The sequence below is a fragment of the Cyprinus carpio genome, unplaced genomic scaffold (genome assembly GCF_018340385.1).
Source record: "Cyprinus carpio isolate SPL01 unplaced genomic scaffold, ASM1834038v1 S000000900, whole genome shotgun sequence".
Lineage (NCBI taxonomy): Eukaryota > Metazoa > Chordata > Actinopteri > Cypriniformes > Cyprinidae > Cyprinus > Cyprinus carpio.
The window spans coordinates 10987-26655 of record NW_024873624.1 but is presented as its reverse complement, the minus strand read 5'-3'; the positions used below and the strand labels follow the sequence as shown (position 1 = coordinate 26655).

At 36.7% G+C, this 15669-nt stretch overlaps 1 protein-coding gene across 1 annotated transcript; it reads right to left on the bottom strand.

Annotated features, from left to right (window-relative positions):
- Positions 1-862: 862 nt before the first annotated feature.
- Positions 863-15071, bottom strand: LOC109106826 (glucoside xylosyltransferase 2-like). The gene is made up of 7 exons (XM_042753975.1): positions 14604-15071; positions 7968-8163; positions 5657-5788; positions 5309-5560; positions 3772-3895; positions 2383-2555; positions 863-1006 (listed from the first exon to the last, which is right to left on the bottom strand). Exons 1-7 carry the CDS (start codon positions 14870-14872, stop codon positions 863-865), a joined length of 1290 nt encoding a protein of 429 aa, XP_042609909.1. The 5' UTR covers positions 14873-15071.
- Between the last annotated feature and the right edge of the window lie 598 nt (positions 15072-15669).

Genomic DNA, 15669 nt, shown 5'->3' with positions numbered 1-15669 from the left:
GACAACAGATTTAAATTTTGTAATTCCAAAAGGCCAAAAGTTTTCTCGTGAAATTCTTCTAATATATTAAAATTCAAATCCCAATGACACCTTACACAATAGCCCCCTGTTTTTACTAGCAAGTCATCTTCAATGTAAACAGTGTGAACATCCACCAATTAGGGCTGGTGCTTAAAACGTGACATGTACATCTTCTTATAAGCGCTACAAGGCTAGTTTCTCTTTGGTTGTTTTCTGCATGCTACTTTCATTTTTGTGGCTCGAAATCAAGGCCTTATCTCATGCTATTAAGCGCAGAATGCACAAACAAATGGTGATTGCAGCCACTTAAATATAAGAATTAGATAAGTGAGACACAAATGCTCTCAATTGCGTAATACAAGACATATGACCTAGATGCGTGAAAAATCTGGTACAAACACAGTTGTAAAATAAACAGCTCTGAATCCATATTTTTGGATTGGCTAAAAAACAGCTTTGCCAACGAGTCTCTCAGGAACATTCAAGTGGTTGGTTACCCACAGTTGGAGACACTCATGCGTTTGTTCACTACTCTCTCTCACGAGTTTTGATGGTTTCGCTAGGGTTGCATTCATCCTGCATTGCTGTTTCCATCCCAGCTCAAAAGAAAATTGTTCCCAACTTGAATCTCCAACTCCTCTGGCTCATGAAGCTCATACTGTGCCTAATGAACCACTGATACTGTAGCTTTTGCCTCTGGCATTGCTCGTCTTCGATGAAAAAAAGAAACACCAGTTCACTCTGATCCAAGCAGCGGGCAGAGATTCTTCCTTGTGATACCGAAACTCAGTAGAGGCTCATTACTCACGTGGCAGTCGGACAACGGCGCACCACTTTTTTTTCATAAGACAGCCCTCATGGTCTTCTCGATTTGTTTGAGGAACACTTGTGGTATCCTTCCACAAAGGGTGTTAACTGTGTCTAGGAAACTTATCTGAAGAGGGTTTAAAATAAAAGTCTGGAACAAGTTCTCCTCAAAAGGATACTGAAAGAGAAGGATGAAATACATTTACATTTCAAAGTGTTTCATGAAACTGCTTTGGTTTGTTTGTTTGAGGCACAATATGAACAAGGTCCACATTTCATATATGACTGAATTCTGAACAGCAGAGTGTAGTGCTGTTCAAAAGTTTGGGATCAGAAAGATTTAATGTTTTTAATGGAGTTTCTCAGGCTCATCAAGGCTGTATTTATTTGATCAAAAAAAAAAAAAAAAAAAAAAAAAAAAAAAAAAAAACAGTAATCTTGGGAAATATTACAATTTCTAATTTTGTTTTCTATTTTAATATATTTTGAAATGTAATTTATTCCTGTGATGGCACAACTGAATTTTCATCAGCCATTACTCCAGTCTTCAGTGTCACTTGATCCTTCAGAAATCATTCTAATATGAAACTGTCGCTATCAGTGTTGAAACCTGTGAATATTTTATTTGATTCTTGATGAATAAAAGTTAAGAAGAAGAACAGCATTTATTCAAAATTGAATTTATGTTCTAACAATGCAAGTCTTTACTATCACCTTTTATCCATTTAACACATCGTTGCTGAAATAAAAGTATTAATTTCTTTAAAAAACAGAAAGAAAAAAATGTACTGACCCACCCAACGTTTAAATAGTGTATATTGCAACACAAAATTTCTATTTTAAATAAATGCTGTTCTTTTTAAATTTTGTTTTCATCAAAAAATCCTGAAAAAAAAAAAAGTACCACAGGTCCCAAAAAATATTAAGCAGCATAACCGTTTCCCAACACTGATTATAACATCAGCATATTAGAATAATTTCTGAAGGATCATGTGACACTGAAGTAATGATGCTGAAAATACAGCTTTGCTTCAAAGAAATAAATTACATTTTAAAATATATTAAAACAGAATACAACTGTGTTGTATGCTGTCAACATGGATAATAAGAAAAATTTCTTGAGCATCAAATCAACAACATTTGAAAAAAAAAAAAAAAAAAAAAAAAAAAAACCTTCCCATTGAGTCACATTTTTAATGCTACAATGCATAACATAAGGTGTTTTTTACACAGCAGAGTTTAGGCTGCTCTGTGCCTGATCAAAATTCAGTGTAAAGGTGCAATTCTACATAAAGTCAGATTAAATGAAGCCTGCTCTGACCCGCCCCAGACCCTAATATCAAAGTATACAGTTATACTTGCTATGGAAATGCATTTATGCCACATCTACGCAGCATTAAACAGTCTGGGTAAAACCACCTAAGTGCCACTTCAGAAGCACTTCTGTGCCACCTTCACATTGTAAAATTGGCAACCTATTATTACTAGTCTAACAGCCATTCTATTACTTATATCATACAGTAGTCTCCTGAAGAGACAGTGGCAGCTCACCACCTCATGTATGGCATCATACACCACCCTGAAGGCAGGCTGCTTCTCATCATGGTACACACCACGGTTACCATGAAGAATGGACACCCCCTCCTCCTCCGCAGCCTTGCAGTTGCTTCCATACATGCAGTGATCTGGCCTGTAGTTCCACTGGCATGGGAATATGTACAGACACTCTGCAGACACAAAGACAAATATTCAACATTTTATCCAAACTGCAGATAACATACCCATGCAAACACATGCGCTTAGTGTATCTTCATTTTTGTTGGTGGTTGGTCTAGTCTTTTGGACCGTTCCATTAGAGTTATCAAACAAACACTATGCTTGCCAAGTGTCTCACCACATTCAGAGATCTTAAGCAAACTGCACACCTGCCAGTATCTGTCACACCTGTTTCCCAGTCAACAGAAGTATTTACCGACACAAAAGGGCTTTATCTCTATAAAAACCACCAGACAAATCAGCAACTTTCAGTTGAGAGCAGGAAAGAAATAAAGGGGGGAGCTGAAAAAAAAAAAAAAGAAAGAAAAAAAAAAAAAAAAAAAAAAAGAAAAAAAACACTGTTTCCTGTGACATATCAGGTCAAAACACATAGAACCTGGCTCTGCACTAGAAATAGCAATCACAGTTGGAAAGGTTAGTTAAGATGTTCATGATAAAAAAAGCTGCAGGGCTTCACAAGGAAAAAACAGCTTTTCAAATTGAAGTTAAAAACAGCTTTTCAAATTGGATTTAAGCCTCCAGCAAAAAAAAAAAAAAAAAAAAAATAATAATTAGACTACTGCTATTACACTCTAGAGTGCAAAACAGCAAAAAAAAAGAAAGTAGGACAGGTTTATATGCCAGTTTCAAAGATGCACTCAAAAACTTCCTTACTTCTGGGTAAGAATTGGTTTCTTACTTTTTTAAGGTTCAGTAATAGTATCAACGGTACTGATATTTTCATATAACCACTGTTACATTTGCAAGAAACATGATAATACTGCATATTTTGATATTGACCACAGAATGTCCTTTTGATCACAGCATTGTCATGGTACATGTACAAAGCCAAAGTATTCTGAACGGTTTATTAATAGTAGAACAAAAGTATTATGATGTATTTAATATACCTATTTTATTTAATTTTTTAGGTTATTTACAGGATACAGTGTTTCACGAAAATACCATGGAACATTTAAAAAAAAAAAAAAGATATATACTTATTATTGTATTTGCAAGATGTTTCAAAGATATTTTAAAGAATACCATGGTATTACTGTGGCACATTTCAAAAAACATGGTATTAATAGTATATATGGTACATGTCCAAAAGAACCCACTGCATTCCCATAGTCCTTTTTTGCTAGTGTTGTCAAATTACACATCATTATCAAGCATGTCTTATACCTGGATTGTAGTGGAAGATGATGTTGAGTAGGTCTTGGTCTCCCCATGTGATGTGGTTCTTGTATTTCTGATAGAGAGGGTGAAGCAGATTTTCCCATGACAGACCGCTGGCGATCATGCTGTTCTGTAAAATCAATAGTGGCAGGTTATTTTCCTCAACAGTGAGTCTGGCAGCCACTTTTCAGACAGCTGTTGATATGGAAATTGAGGTTTTTTTCAGCAGAAGAAATTTCCTTTTTGTCCCCTCAGACAGCTATGAAAATGTGCTTGGGTTGGAAATTACACTTCTAGCTGAGTTACAGAAATATGCTAATCCAGACTGCTGTCACCCACCGCTCCTCGACGGATGGCAATCAGTAGACTTCCATCACTGCCTACTAAAAACAGCCCGAGGTTAAAAGGGTTTAAATGCACAAAGAAACCTCAGAAGACATAACAACAAAAAATCATCACACCACCAAAAAAAAAAAAAAACACACAAGAAAAAAACACTCAAAATCTAGTAATAATCAAGCACAAAAAATATAGAATAGTTAAGCAAAAATCTGTGAAAATCTAAAATTTTCACAAACATAATTTGTAATTAAATGTATAAATATAAGAAAAAATATATATTTAAAAGAGATGCATCATTATTAAAATTCTAGCTAATACTGATTATAATTAAGTTATAGAACCATTAAATGGAAGACATTTAAATTGGTATTATGTCTAAATAAATTAAAAATAAAGCACAAAAACTATAATCAGTCATTTGCTAGAACAACAACATGAGGTATAGTATAAAATAGATATTTATTTTAAAGGGGTCATATGACTGCTAAAAATAACATTATTTTGTGTATTTGGTGTAATGCAATGTGTTTATGCAGTTTAAGGTTAAAAAAACATTAGTTTCCACATAATGTACATTATTGTTGCTCCTCTCTGTCCCACCTTTCTGAAACGCGCCGATTTTTACAAAGCTCATCATTCTAAAAAAACGTGATGTGCTCTGATTGGCCAACACAGTGACGTAGATATGTGGGGGCGTGTTTAAGTGAGGCGTTTTTTAGGAAGGTGTGGACGAGTCTTAACTTTAGTAAAGAACATCTCTTTGGGTTTGGGACTTAAGTCTTTGCAACTTTACAGATCTTATACTGTATTTGTACAAACAGATTGTAACACTCCAAAGACAAAGGAAAACTTGAAATCGCATCATATGACCCCTTTAAAATTTGCTAAAGATTACATTTCTTGGTGTTACTTATTATAAGTGTTTTTAAAAATTAAGTGTAAGTGATACGTAAAAATATCGGCTGAAATTTAATAAATTAAAAAAATCTCATATTAGCTGAAAACTTGTACTGATATTTCATGCATCTCTAGTGTTTGTGGATTAGGATTTTGGACTTTGGAAATTTCATCAAAAGCAGAGCTAAACAGCAACATATTGGTTATATATATATATATATATATCTATATATATATATATATATATATATAGTTTGAGCATATGAAAGTGCAAAAATGTCAAGTCAATACTATTGTTCCTCACCCTGAACAGAGTGCTACGAATCCGTGTGAGGTTCATTAGCATGACTCCTGAATTGACCCCTGTGACTCCATAAAAGGGGTGTCTTGCGAAGCGGCTATACCAGCCGATCTTAGGGATCTCGTGCTCTGGGGCCATGGCAGCTAGCTGAGTGCTGTTGAAAGCCTTCAGAAACTTCCAGATGTCATCCATAGGCCGGAGAAAAAGAACATCTGTGTCCACGTACAACAGTGAGTCCACGTCCTTCAGGATAACCTGATATCAGAGGAAATACTTGGTTACAGTCAGTGTGGAGAGGGTGGAAAACACAAACAAATGAAAAGAGAACATTAAGCAGTGGCAGGAACCTACAGGAAGAAACAGCCTCTGGGCAGCACATGGCTTGAAGAGTTTCTTCCATTCGTCTGCATTCCCCACAGAGAAGGTGATTGGATATATGCTGTAGTGGAACCTGGAGGACACCGTCTGAGGCCACTGACTGAACTGTGAGAGGAAATTGAAAGAATCAGTCAATGTCATGGCTGTCAGGCTTCAGTAAACCGCACACATCTATTGCTTACAGGTGACAGCAAAGAGAAGTTTGTGAGGAAAAACCTATACCAATTCTTCTTCTTCTTCAAAAAAGCAACATTTTTTAATATTTGTAAGAACTGTGATTTATAGAATGCCATTTTTGTTGCATGGGTGAGTCCCAAAGATGCATTGGGCATTAAGAGACAATACAATACAGTACTAAAACTGCTTATTGTAGGGATTGGGTGTCCAATCCTGCTCGATGATGGCCAATGTGCTGCATACAGTAGTTTAGCTCCGACTTCAATTAAACACACCTGAACCAAAATAATGAAGGTTTTCAGGATTACTACAATATTCCAGGTAGGAAAGTTGGAGTTAAGCTTTGCAGGATGTTGGCCATTCAGAACCAGGATTGAACACCCCTGTTGTACACAATGCCAAAAAAATAAAAAATTTGATAGAATAAAGATTTGTATTAATATCACCAAATAAAGTGATATTAATACAAATCTAAAAAAATAAAGATTTGTATTAATATCACCAAAAACTGCAAAGTTCAAGCAATATGGAAACTTATTTGGTATCAGAAAATATTTTCAAAAAGCATTAAACAGTTTAACACATGAAACACACACTGGGTAAACAAATAGCAAAAATGAATACAAATAATACATTATTATTATTAGCCATAATACCAATTGACAGTAAACTTCACAGTATTTTATTGTAACTTTAAATTTAATTTTGAATTTGTTTAGATGCACGTCAACAACAAAACACATTTAAAGCATTTTTTTCCTGTTCTTAGGAAATGTTAAAAATCATCGTATTTTTCCGATTCTAACCATCCATGATTATACAGTTGGATTCTCATTTAGCATTATTTTTTCCAGCCGTCAACGACCCCATCAGAACAGACCTGCAATCCATTTTTAGGTCATAACCCACCAGTTAAGAACTACCGGTTTATAATATCCTGCTGACAGCCAAATAACTACTGCCGAAAGGCTGCAGAAAAACATTGAGGAAATCTTTTGAATAACAAACATGACATTGCATTCCTTCTCCATAGCTCTTCAAAGCCTTCAGTTTCTTTATCTGCAGCAATACGGTGCAGGACTAGATCAAGATCAGTTCTAGGCCAGAGGGCACTTCTCAAAAAGCATCGGCTGTCTAAGCATAAAAAAACAATGTACTGTTATTTTCAATAACAGTCCCTCTGTGGAGAGAAACACTGCAGATGATTAGGACTGTGAACAAAGTCCACTCTACTAGAAACCAAATAATGTGATAAGAGCAAGAGATCGATAGATTTATGCACAGAGGTTTCTCACATTACCTTTCTTACCAGACTGGTTTTCAGGGTTAGCCTGACATTGTCTAAGGGTTACCACAAACCACTAGTACAATAAAATTGACATTCAAGGTTTTTGTCAAAGGCCTGTTTAAATACAATAAGAAACCTTGGGTGCAAAAGGTGTAAAAAGACATTCATCAAAATAATCGTTTAGAATTACTATAAACAATAATAATTATATCACATGAATAAATAAAAGTATCACCTGAACAAGAGCAACTGTGATTTGGCTGTTATTGGAGGTTTGCAAAAGATCCATAACCCCAAATATAAGTGATAATAATTGTGAGTTTGCCTTAGCAAAGCACTGAAAAAAACTGTGTACCATAATAATAAATAACCTGGAAAAAAAGTAATCAAACTGAATCATTATCAAAGCAAATATTTACAACCCTATTAGTTATACTGGAATATTACATCTAGATTTTAAAGGAAAAGAGTGAAGCAATCATCCACAAAATTATGCCTGAAATCTGTGCCAGATTTTTTCGGTCCAAGAGAGCTGCATAGTTAGAGGATGAAGCTTTGTCTGAGGTAAAATATAGCCCACTGCAGAGATTAAATAGCTGGAGAGCCAGCAAGATGTTCTTTTCAGTAGAAACTAAAATCCAGTTACCCACTGAACTGCTTTTCTGAGAATAAAGATATCCCTTAGATAAGTATAGATCCTCAAATCACTGTTTAAAAAAAAAAAAAATGTAGGTCACCAGTCTGCTAGACATTCCCATCAACATCAAAAACCTCTGGTAGCCACAGAAAAGATGAAAGAATCATGGGACACGCTCTCACCCCTTTTTCAAATTGTTCGGCCAGGTCCTCCTCTGCAAAGATGTGAAATTTGATCTTCTTTATGCTGAAGAGCAGTGCTGATTTCACCATGTTGAGCGTTTCATCCAGACGGTTCCCACAAGCCACCACTGCCAGGTGCATGACATCCTCTGCTTGTGTGACCTTTGACCCAGGCCGCCCCACCTCACTTTTCTGCCTAGAGGTAAAAAAACAAAACAATCTTAAATCCATCAAAACTCATCCAAAGTGTGACATCAACAACAAAAACATCTGGTACAAATCAGCTGGGTCAAACCATGAGACAACACACTGGTGAAATATTCCTTATGCTGCACACGGTTCCTCTGGCACATTGAGAACCTCATTTAAATGATTCAAGGGTAAACAATTCTGAGTCAGAGTCAGACCAGCTTGCAAGTAACTTGATGGCAACACACAAGAAGGGCGAACTTAATTTAATAATAAATAAAATATCTAATTATTTATATTAAATAGGGCTGCAACTAACGATTATTTTGCTAATTGATTAATCGGTCAATTCTTTTTACGATTAATCGATGAATCGATTTATGTACTTATATTTTAGTTTTGCCCATTTTTTTTTCCCCAAGTAAATTATTAACAAAGGGTCTTTATCATTCAACATAGACTTTTTAGAGATTTTAACCATTTTGCATTGTCATATCCTCATCAAAAACATACCTGGAGTTGTGTTTTTATTATGTGATGGTTATCCTTTGTCAAACTCTTCTGCAATCAAAACACTGACCCATACATACTCTAGCAAATTTCACAAGGAGGTTTCAAGTAATGTTTTCACCATGGCAGTCCTTAGGGCTCCTAAAGTACTTTAACATCCCGAACAAAGCTTATTAAGGAATCTTTCAGAACATATTTTCACAAAGAATAAGAATAAAACAGAATAAAATTGCAGTAAATTGCATTTTATTTTATTTTTTCCTGTAAACACACAGCTTATCCCTGGGAACAGCTTTATAGCTTATGGTGTGAAATTGTAAACAATCCTTCGAATAAAGTGCCAATGGCATGAAACCTGAATGGAACTCACATTTTAAAGTAAAATTTAAAGTAAAATCCATCAGAAGGTTGTCCAGAAAAAAAATTGGACACACACAAAAAAAAACTGCTGTGTGAAAAAGAGCAGTGAATACTTAGAAAAAAAGTGCATTTCAAATACATTTAAACATTAACCTCTCTCATTCAGTCATGCTGCAAGACTGAATTATGAACTGGTAAACGACAAAGCTTTAAATGTTAATTGTTAAAAAAGCAATGTTATCAGCTTTTACGAATAAACACTTGCAAACAACACTGTACTGCAGAATCTGCACAAATAAAAGTCTGCACACTGTGATTTTCATCGGATTTAAATATGTAGTGGTCCTTTTAACAGTGCAAAATTCAAAAATGTAATAAAGCGATAAAATGTTAAACAAAACAGCTTATGCCTGAACTGACAGGAATTCGACTACCTGTGGGAAATGAGGCAGAACAGTATTCACTCATTATTTAAGAAAAACTTTGCATTGCAGTGCAAAAAAAGGTCAACATGTCCAAATGTTCAGGGCTTAGGCTTGCTCTTTTTAGAGGATATGTTTCCTGCCGCAGAAAACAGCCGCAGTTTACAGGTTACTCTTCTTTTTTTGAAGACTCAAAGTAAAGTGCTCCCACACTTTGGATGACTTCGTTCGATTAGTTTTATCTTCCACTTTTTTCTTTTTTTCTTTCTTGAGCTTACTCCACTGCCGCCTGCCTCACCCATCACGCTGAATGCTGCAGAGACGCTGTGCGGGAAGCACGTGACATAAAACGAGGCCAGCTATTGGCTATTCGCTGCTTCTCCTGCTGTACTGGCTGAGTAAAACCTCCGGTGGCTCATTACCTGCCACACTTTGGTCACCGCAGATTTAAAATATGCATGAAATGAACCGCTTACGGCAAATAAAAATTATTTAGCAACGAATCGATTACTAAATTAGTTGACAACTATTTTAATAATCGATTTTAATCGATTAAATCGATTAGTTGTTTCAGCTCTAATATTAAATATAATTTAAATTATTTAAAGATGTCACCTGTAGAACCATTATGTCTTTATTTCTCATAAGAAATTAACACTTTGAAGGCAACAGGAGACATTAAACATGTAGGTGAGTAACGCTATTGTTGGTCATGACCCGGTGTTTCACCTTGTCTTGAGTCACCAAAACATAATTGTTATTGGGGTGGTGTTTGCTTTTGTGATTCATGTTGAGTCTCCATCACTCCAGGGAAGTAAGCTCTAAGAGACGACCTCTGGGAAAAAAGTCCTCCATTTATCCGAGGCTTTGGTGGAGGAAACAAATTCATACCACAAGAAAAGCACACAGCCTTTCAGAAAGACATCAAAGAGCTTCCATTAAGCCAAGGACGTGCAAACACTCTTGCTCTTATCTCAAGTGAACCACAGACCTTGATATGAAGTGAAATAAAGAACAGGAAAAACATGGACTTTTGACAAAAGGAAAGAAGGGATATTTTCAGACCTGAAAGTTCATTTTCTGATTTTTCTGACTAGTATCACAAAAGACTTTAGAATCTGTTTTGATGGCTGTGGTTTCCTGTGGAAAAAGCCTCCCTTGTTTACAGAAGTGCAAATTAAACAACAGGAATTGCATCAATGGTCTGACTGAATGATATCAAACAATTTATTCTTTTCATTTTTTCAGTCATTTGTCCAACACTGAGAGGCATTTACGCTTTGATCATAATGCATGAAGCATGCGACCAACACTACTGAACTTGGTACCATTTTTAATCAACATGAAATGTTCACAGACTCTGAGCTTATAAAAATTCTTGCAGTCTGAGTGGACACATCTGGAAACATTTAGACACTGAGAAGGCGATTAAATAGTGAACTCCTTATTGAGCAGAAATTCCTAAAACCATTTTAAGGCTGATACTGATGATTCCTTGTTAAGCAATACAACTGATCACAGACAAGTGAAACAGACTACCAATATGAAATCAATTTAAAAGCAACCTAAAAATGAATGAAAATGAAACAGGATTGTGAATTTCTATTGTGTACATGGTGGAACCTTACTTTTTTGTTTGTTTTTTGAAAAATGTAATAATAAAAAGTAACTTCACAACTGTATTTATAAAAACTTCCCACTTTGTGAGGCAAGCAAATGTTTTTCATCCAATGATCTGTCCCACTGGACAGCATGGCATGAACAGAAAATTAGAATAAGCTGGCATAAAGCTGATCTTTAATGTGCACGATGCACAAACCACCAAAACTTCCCACAATCCAGCATGAAGTCCAGCATAATTTCAATTAATCTTAGGCTAACAAATCTTAAGGCTAAAACACTTTAAGGCTAAATCACCAACAATAGATCCAAAAAAGCATATTTAGAATGAATATGATGGCTGATTCAATCCAGGCCTGCAAGGCTGCGTGCATGGAATTCAGTCAGTGCTTTTTCTAGACTAGAGCTATGCAGCGCACTCCATAAACTATGTCCAAATTTTTAGCACTTTTCCCCTCTTCAGAATGTCTGCGTGCTTGTCCTGGCAGAGCCAGCTGTTCCATGGCACCCTGACTTTAAAACCTGAAGTGAAACGTTAGAGTGCTCCAGGCTAGAAGATAAAGATCGCAGGGGAGGAATCAACATGTTGAGAGGCACGAGTGACAATGGAGAGATATCTGTGTTCCGTGTAGAAACTGTGATAAAGAGGCTAGAGAGAAAGACACACACAAATGGAGCGTTCTTAGTCTTCCTCCGTGACATGTTTATGGCTTCATATAATGTAGCTGCCACGCGGCAGTTGCCTCCAGTCATAGCTGCATCACAGATGACAGATCGAGCTATTCGTTTGACAGTTAGTAGACACTTATTCTTAGGTGCTGCAGAAACGTGTGCAGTGGTGTTTTGTGGTTTTGGCAAAACACAAGAGAGGTGTTATGAGCACCCACCTTTCCAGTAAAGCAGGTTCTTTTACAAAAGGGTGCGAAAGGAACATTAACGTACAGCTGCACCTTTGTTACCCAAGTGTAATTTTACTTAGTTGTATTAAAAGAAAAAAATCTGTCACCATTTACTCACCATCAAGTCATTACAAACCTGTATGACTTTCTATGATCTATGGAATAAAATAAGATATTTAGAAAAATGCCCATACAATGTCTGCACAATCAAAGTCAATAAAGGCCAATATTATTTCGATTTTGTTGGCCAACTTGGAAGATCACATCACCCTGCACTCTCAGAAAAAAAAGGTACAAAAGTTGTCACTGGGGCTTTACCTTTTCAAAAGGTATAACTTTGTACTTAAAGAGTCCATATTGGTACCATAAAGGTACATATTAGTACCTAAAGTGTAAATATTAGTACCTAAAAGGTACAATAGTGTACCTTTTGAAAAGGTACCAACCCAGTGACAGCTTTTGTACCTTTTTTTCCTGAGAGTGTCGTTCCCTCGACAAAAACCCAATAGATTGTTCCATTGTGATATTGTTTCCATATGATTCTTACATGTTATGTAACTTGTTTATAAAAAAAGTTAAAAACTTTCATGAATTTAAGCCTAAATACAATCCCCAGAAGTGAAAAGCTAAAAGTAGGCAATAAATAAAGTACACCATGATCACATGACTTCAATCAGCATTGTTTACATTCAGGAGAAAGCATGCATGCTGAATGTAAACAATGCTGATTACGTCGATTACGTTCTGGGGAAAGTGTGTACATACGTCGTGGTACTCTCATAATGGCGGAAGATGGTAACTCAGGGAGAAGAATTGTAGAATAAAATGTTTTTTTTTTTTTTCCTTTGCACACAAAAAGTATTCTCGTAGCTTCGCAAAAATTGAAGTTGAACCACTGATGTCACAGGAACCTGTTTTACCGATGTCCTTACTACATTTCTGGGAACATTGCAGTTGTGTTGCTGTCTCTGCAGTGTCAGAAAGCTCTCGGATTTCATCAAAAATATCTTAATTTGTGTTCCGAAGATGAAATGAAGGTTTTACAGGTTTGGAATGACATGAGGGTGAGCAATTAATGACAGAATTTTCATTTCGGGGTGAACTATCCCTTTAAGTACACAAAGGAATCTGCACTTGGTGGTTATCTATTCTTTTTATAATACAACCTTAGCTAATAAGAAGAAATTAGAGATTGGGATCAAAAGTTTTATATTTGTTAGAGCCCTCGGGGACAAAACAGACCCCCTGGGCCCTTTGTACGTGATGAAACGTATCATCAGGGACACATTTGTGTGTTTTGCAGCAGCGAGACAGGAAGCACGTCTGGAGGATGCACTTAAAAAAGTAAAAACGTGCAGAAGAGTTAATCACTTCCAAATAAAACAACAACAGGTCATACGAGACAAGACGGTTTTGCCTCTCCTCCTTCCTCTGCGGAGATGGATAGGGAGCCAGGAATTAAACACGTATATAGTTTTCCAAAACACCCGCTCAACTCTCCTGTTTGTATGGTGGATCTGTTTAACTAATTTCCCTGTGGCTGCGTTGCCCCTTTGCATTGTGGGTTTATCAGCATAGAGCAGTCACAGGGGTGTGGACATCAAGACGGATCACTGCTGGAAACCCAACAAGAGGGTCAAAGGGTTGAGATATCTCACAAGTGCAATTAGTGGCATTTATGTGAAGCTGTCAGAAGGGTGATAACATATGCTTGCTGAAAGAAGACAAGCAATGAATATTAAACTCATCCTCAGTGCAGGATTGATTTTACACTATTAAAAAAGACATCTGTCTAGTTCGCCTACCTTGACATTATTGATTTTACACTAGAAAAATACTGACACAAATAAACCAATCTCCAGTTCACTTAAAGCATGGATGTGACAACTCCTTTTAATTATGTCTCGGAAAAGGCTGATCATCTTGATGAATAAACTACTCCATCCTCCACTCACAAGGGAGCGTGTACATTCACTCAGCACAACCAATCATTGATTTTGTCCTCTGTTGAGACCCATTGGGAATGGACAACTGCATTCAAGGTGACCTTTTTAATAAAACCATAATGAAAATACAATTGAGATAATCGAGGCTGAGATGCACACAGGGGGCTCTTGGACTCGGCTTTGCAGCATGCGTGCAATGCACACTGGTCTCTGGTAAGATTTAAAACATTAGTGCATAGTATTCTGGATGTAGATAGTGCAAAAATTGTGTCATGCATGGTTTCCTTCTTGTTACATTAAGATTGCAGAATCAGTGCAATACATTCATGCCTAAGTCTCCATTGCCAAAGCAGGCTTTTGAAAGCAATGTCTGATTGGATTGGCTGTGTTGACAAAAAGAAAAAGATCAGTGATTTATGGATTGGTATTAAATCGTGTTGCAAATGATTTGCAAATCACATTGAGGTCACAAATGCCCTTGAGAAACTAAAACACTGATCATGTGCACAGAAGGGAGTTGAAAGGACGCCTAAATATCAACTTCACTAGAAGGAAAACCAGCATTATATATCTATATTATATTATATTATATTATAAACAGCTAGAATACAACTTGGAACAAATAACTATACATTCTGCTTTGATCAAACTGGTTGTTGATCGTGATGTTGCACTTGAAGAATTTCCTACCGAGTCTTTGCGATGACATTCCCTCCTGCTCTGCTGCTCAACTTCGGCTCTTTGCGGATTAGTTTCGGTGGTTTTTGTGGCTCTTTGTTGGTTTGTTTCGCTTCTTTCGCCGGTGCTATATCCTCGATATGATTGAAGGACTGAAAATGTTTTTCTTTCGCAACTTCTTTCAGTGGCGGCTCGTCCGCAGCGTTCCCCCCGAAAAAGTACAAAAGTAGAAAAACTCCGAAACATACCGCGATCGCCACAACCTTGCAGTGGATCCTCATGGTGAAAATGTGTTCTGTCCGCTTGGAAGTGTTTTAACCATGGCTCTGGTTAAAACAAGGGGACATGTTTGTAGTGTGCAGCCATACTTCTTCATTTGTACTGTGATGATGAAGAAGACGATGCTGCTGAGCTTAGCGCCGATATCACAAGTAAATGAATCTCTGAAGGCGGACCTTACACTCCTTACCGTAATACTTGTAATACCTCTGTCATACACAACGTAATACCTTAATGCTGCCGTAGGGGGGAGCGCTCTACCAAAATACAAATGATATATAGTTTGCCCATATGATGTGAAACATTATATTTGTTCATATTCATTCATATAACTTATCGTTATCTTTATAGTTATCGTCCTTGGTGTGAACGGGCCTTTAGACTTTGGGTTTTATCTAAAAGAGGAACAGAAGACAGCGCTGAAATTTGCTGTTTTGCCGACCGGATACGGTTCCAATGATCTATAGGAGAGCATTCTACCTATAATGTTAGCTCAATGATCTATCTATATAAAATGTCATTATATAATTTTTTTTTTTTTTAATGCCTGTCTTGATTCCTATTACACAACAGATGGCGGTGTTAGGTTAAGCGTTACAGAATACGATTCAGTATAAGGTTAGTATAGCCAGCCTGGTTTCAGCACGTCGTAGTGGACAGCGACTCATTCTGCGCGTTCTGAGTTCAGTAGCCTACATTTTTAGGGGAAACCGCGCAGGAATTTGCGGCTAACGGTTGCTCAACCTTGCGTGAGAGCGCTTTTAAGAGCTTCAGATATGCTAGGCTACATCGAGGAAAC